We start from the raw sequence: 4,055 nt of genomic DNA on the forward strand, positions 1-4,055 counted from the left end.
TCAGGATGCTCATCAAGGAGTACCACATCCTGCTGCCCATGAGCCTGGACGAGTACCAGGTGGCCCAGCTCTACATGATCCAGGTGAGGGCGGTGGCAAGTAGGAGGCCGAGGAGGGGATGGGGGCATGCTTCATGCTGGGTATCCGCAGGAGCGCGCAGGCCACACCTGGGACAAGGGGCCGGGCCCAGCTCAATCCCCCTCCAGTCCAGCCCCAGGGCTTGGGAGGGCTCAGGCCAGAGCAGAAGAGAGCCCGTCCCCAGTCGGGTGTGGGGGAGGGGTGGGGTGGTTAAGGACTGTGCGAAGAGGGACGGAAGGGCCTGGTGGTGCCTCCGCACCCTGAGTGCCCAGCCCCTGCTGAACGCTCAGCCCCCATCTGATCTCCTTTAATCCTCCTTAGAACCCGTAATCCTCTGGGGGTAGGGAGAGGAGCGCATGAGGAGGCAAGAGTCGGGGGCAGAAAGTGAGGAGGGGTCCCAGGGGGTAGAGAAAGACTAGGAGAGGTTTCCCAGAGGATGAAGGAACCTGGCCACCCCCAGCGGTCAGGGAGATGGGCTGAGGCTCAGGGCCGGAGACTGTCAGAGGAGCAGGCAGGGAACCCAGAGGGTGAGGTCTAGGCTGAGAGGAAGCAGGTAGGGAGCCAGGCTTGGGTGGAGAAGTGTGAGCCAGGGCAGGCGCCCGGGGAGGGGAGGAGGCCGGTGCCCATTCCAGAGGAGTCCCCTGAAATGTGGGACCAGAATCTGAGCAGGCAAGAGGGCTGGGATCTGGCCTCAGAGGGTTGGGCGGGCCATGTTCAAACTCCTGAGCTACATAAGGACAGGATCTTAGTGCTCTCCAACTAGGAGGGGTGTGGCAGGAGCTGGTGTTGGGGTCCTAGAAAGGCAGGGATCCCTTTTACTCTCCTGATTCTTCCAGCCTGCCCACCCTGGCGCCTTGCTGGCAGGGCATGCAGCTTGTCCCCCTTAGGAGCTTACACGGGCTCTCTCTCTACTTGAAGTACACCCCCCACCCCACCCCATATCTGCCCAGCACCCTCCTTTCCCCCCCAAGTCATCTTCAAATCAGGGTCATGTTATCTTTTCAGTGAGGCCTTCCTGCCCATCCTATCAAAACTGCAACCCCCAACTCTATCCACCTAACCCTAGTCTATGCTTTCTTTTTACCATGGCACTTAGAACCCTCTAAGATGCTTTTTTTCTGTTTTCTGTCTACTGTGTCTCCCTCCGCTGGAGTGTACAGTTCCACAAGGGCAGGCAGGGGTCTTTACTCTGTACGTCACCAGATCCCAGTGAATATAAGCCCAGACAGTGCCTGAAATAGAGCAGACAGCAAATACTTGAATGACTGAACAAGTCTTTGCTTGCAGAACCCCAGAGGGGACTGGTCAGAGGCTATAATCCTGACCCCAGTAGCTATAAGGGAGCAGAGTGGGATTTCAGAGACCTAGAAAGGCTGGGACTCGGGCCTCAGAGCTGCGCCAGGGACCAGGCCTAACTGGGGAGCCCATCCCAGGAGCGGAGTTAGGGCTGAGCTGCCCATCCTCCTCTTGCCCTGGGCTGCAGAAAAAGAGCCGAGAGGAGTCGAGTGGTGAGGGCAGTGGCGTGGAGATCCTGGCCAACCGGCCCTACACAGATGGGCCGGGTGGCAGTGGACAGTACACGCACAAGGTGTACCACGTGGGCTCCCACATCCCAGGCTGGTTCCGGGCACTGCTGCCCAAGGCTGCCCTGCAGGTGGAGGAGGAATCCTGGAATGCTTATCCCTACACCCGAACCCGGTGAGTGGGTGGGGTGGGTCAGGGGCCAGGAGGGGGAGGGCCCTGGTGGGCCCAGCAGTGACCCTCACCCCTGCCCTCTGCCCAGGTACACCTGCCCCTTTGTGGAGAAATTCTCCATTGAAATTGAGACCTATTACCTGCCCGATGGGGGGCAGCAGCCCAATGTCTTCAACCTGAGTGGAGCTGAGCGGAGACAGCGCATCTTGGGTGAGACCTACAGCCAGTAATGACCCCAAAGCCCCTCTCAGACCACCTGCCACCTGGAGAGGTGGCCTCTGACAAGTCCCAGGCTCAGTTCCTGGCCTCGGCTTTCTGTGCGTGAAAAGCTGCCCTCCCAATCCCGAGGTGGGGGAGGAGTAGCAGGGGCTGGAGGGGGCTGGTGTTGCTCAGGGCTGTCGGAACCCCCCCAGATACCATCGACATCGTGCGGGATGCTGTGGCCCCAGGCGAGTACAAAGCAGAAGAGGACCCCCGGCTGTACCGCTCGGCCAAGACAGGCCGAGGACCGCTGGCTGATGACTGGGCGCGCACAGCAGCCCAGACCGGGCCCCTCATGTGCGCTTACAAGCTGTGCAAGGTCGAGTTCCGCTACTGGGGCATGCAGGCCAAGATCGAGCAGTTCATCCATGATGTCGGTGAGCACTCTGTCCTGGGCAGTTCCACTTAGCATGCACCAGGCCGCATGTTTGAGCCAGGGATGCTCCCAGTCTGCCGGGGACACAGAAACATAAAACCATCCTTTCCATTTGATAGGGTGGGTGCTGGGGCAGGGGGGAGCAGCGCAGCCTAACTGGGGTTGGGGGAGCCTGCCCTGAGGTACAGGGAAGAGTCAGAAGGGCAAGAAGCTGGCAACATAATCTCTGAGGTTCATGCCGGTTCAGACACTCAGAGATGCATCTGCTCATCCATTAAAATTCTAAGACGCCAATGTTCTGTGGGTCAAGCGAGGCTTAGAGACTCTCAGGAGGGTCACCAGCTGTAACTGGCAACACGCTGTGGAGTGCAGGCCGAAGCTGGGTGCTGTCAGAGTCCCTCCCACCCCAGCTCTGAGTTCCATCCTCCTGCTCTGGTCTCCAGCAGGCCCTAGGTCATACTCCCGTGGCTTAGCCCTGCCCCACCTCCCAGGTCTAATGCTGGGCTCCCCACAGGAAGAAGGACGGGGGCCCCCAGGGACCTGGGTTCCACTCCACCACGGACTCTCATGGAATCTCCCCTCCAGGGAGCTGCTTCCTTAATTGTCCCTTTTGTAAATGAGGAAAAGGTTGGGCCTGATAGCAAAAGCTGATATTGATCACAAGATGCCAAATCCTCTGCTAATCACTTCCCATGCAAGATATCTTTCACACCCCCCACACCTCTCAAGGTAAAGACTATTATGATTCCACATGAGGAAATTTAGCTCAGAGAGTAATAATGCAGGCTCTTTATCCTAAATTTGGAAAAAGTCCAAAAAGCACAAATAAGATTAGGGGCCTCCCTGGAGGTCCAGTGGTTAAGACTCTGCACTTCCTACGCAGGAGGCTTGGGTTTGATCCCTGATCAGGGAACTAAGATCCCACATACCATTGAAGAAGGAAATGGTAACCCACTCCAGAATTCTTGCCTGGAGAATTCCATTGACAGAGGAGCCTGATAGGCTACAGTCCACGGGGTCACAAAGAGTCGGACACGACTGAGTGACTAACTTTCACTTTCAATTTCACCATGGGGTACAGCCAAAAAAAAGCAAGTGAAAATCACCCACATATAACCATTATTAAGATTCTAATGCATTTCCTTCCAAAAGTTTATAATTCAATCATTATTACTTTATTTCCTAGATACTGAGGTTTCTAACTTTACTCCTCTGCTTAAGATGAAAATATCCCAGAATGGGTATCGTGTTTTTGCTTCATTAAGTGCCAACACTTCCATTAACTATTAACACCTTCATTAACCATCAACAATTTCATTAAATGTTAACGCCTTAATTGTTGACTCCTCTGATGAAGTCAGCAGGAAGCCAGCTGAAAGATCAAGAACAAACATTGCTCCCAGCTTCCTGGGGTGTCGGGGTGAGCTCAGAGCTAAGAGTTGGGGTGTCTGGAGGGACAAAAGAGGCTGTGGGCAGGGAGGTAGGTAGGACAGGAAGAAAAATGCCCCACTTCCCACTGCCATCGCCTGGACAGCACTCACCCTTCCCTACTTTGCAGCTCTGGGTGGGTGGTGTGCCTAAGGGAGCCATTACCCGAATTCAAGGGAATTCAAGGGCTTGGTATGCAGGGCAGGGACACGGGGGG

At 56.0% G+C, this 4,055-nt stretch overlaps 1 protein-coding gene across 1 annotated transcript in view; it reads left to right on the forward strand.

The window, feature by feature from the left end:
- Positions 1-5: 5 nt before the first annotated feature.
- Positions 6-4,055, forward strand: part of PITPNM1 (phosphatidylinositol transfer protein, membrane-associated 1) — a 12,675-nt gene continuing 8,625 nt past the window's right edge. The window contains exons 1-4 of the mRNA XM_010837828.1: positions 6-83; positions 1,562-1,776; positions 1,862-1,983; positions 2,187-2,432. Of these exons, the coding sequence (XP_010836130.1) occupies positions 6-83; positions 1,562-1,776; positions 1,862-1,983; positions 2,187-2,432 (661 nt within the window). The remainder of the gene's footprint in view (positions 84-1,561; positions 1,777-1,861; positions 1,984-2,186; positions 2,433-4,055) is intronic.

This window comes from Bison bison, unplaced genomic scaffold, assembly GCF_000754665.1.
Source record: "Bison bison bison isolate TAMUID 2011002044 unplaced genomic scaffold, Bison_UMD1.0 scf7180017864080, whole genome shotgun sequence".
Classification (NCBI taxonomy): domain Eukaryota; kingdom Metazoa; phylum Chordata; class Mammalia; order Artiodactyla; family Bovidae; genus Bison; species Bison bison.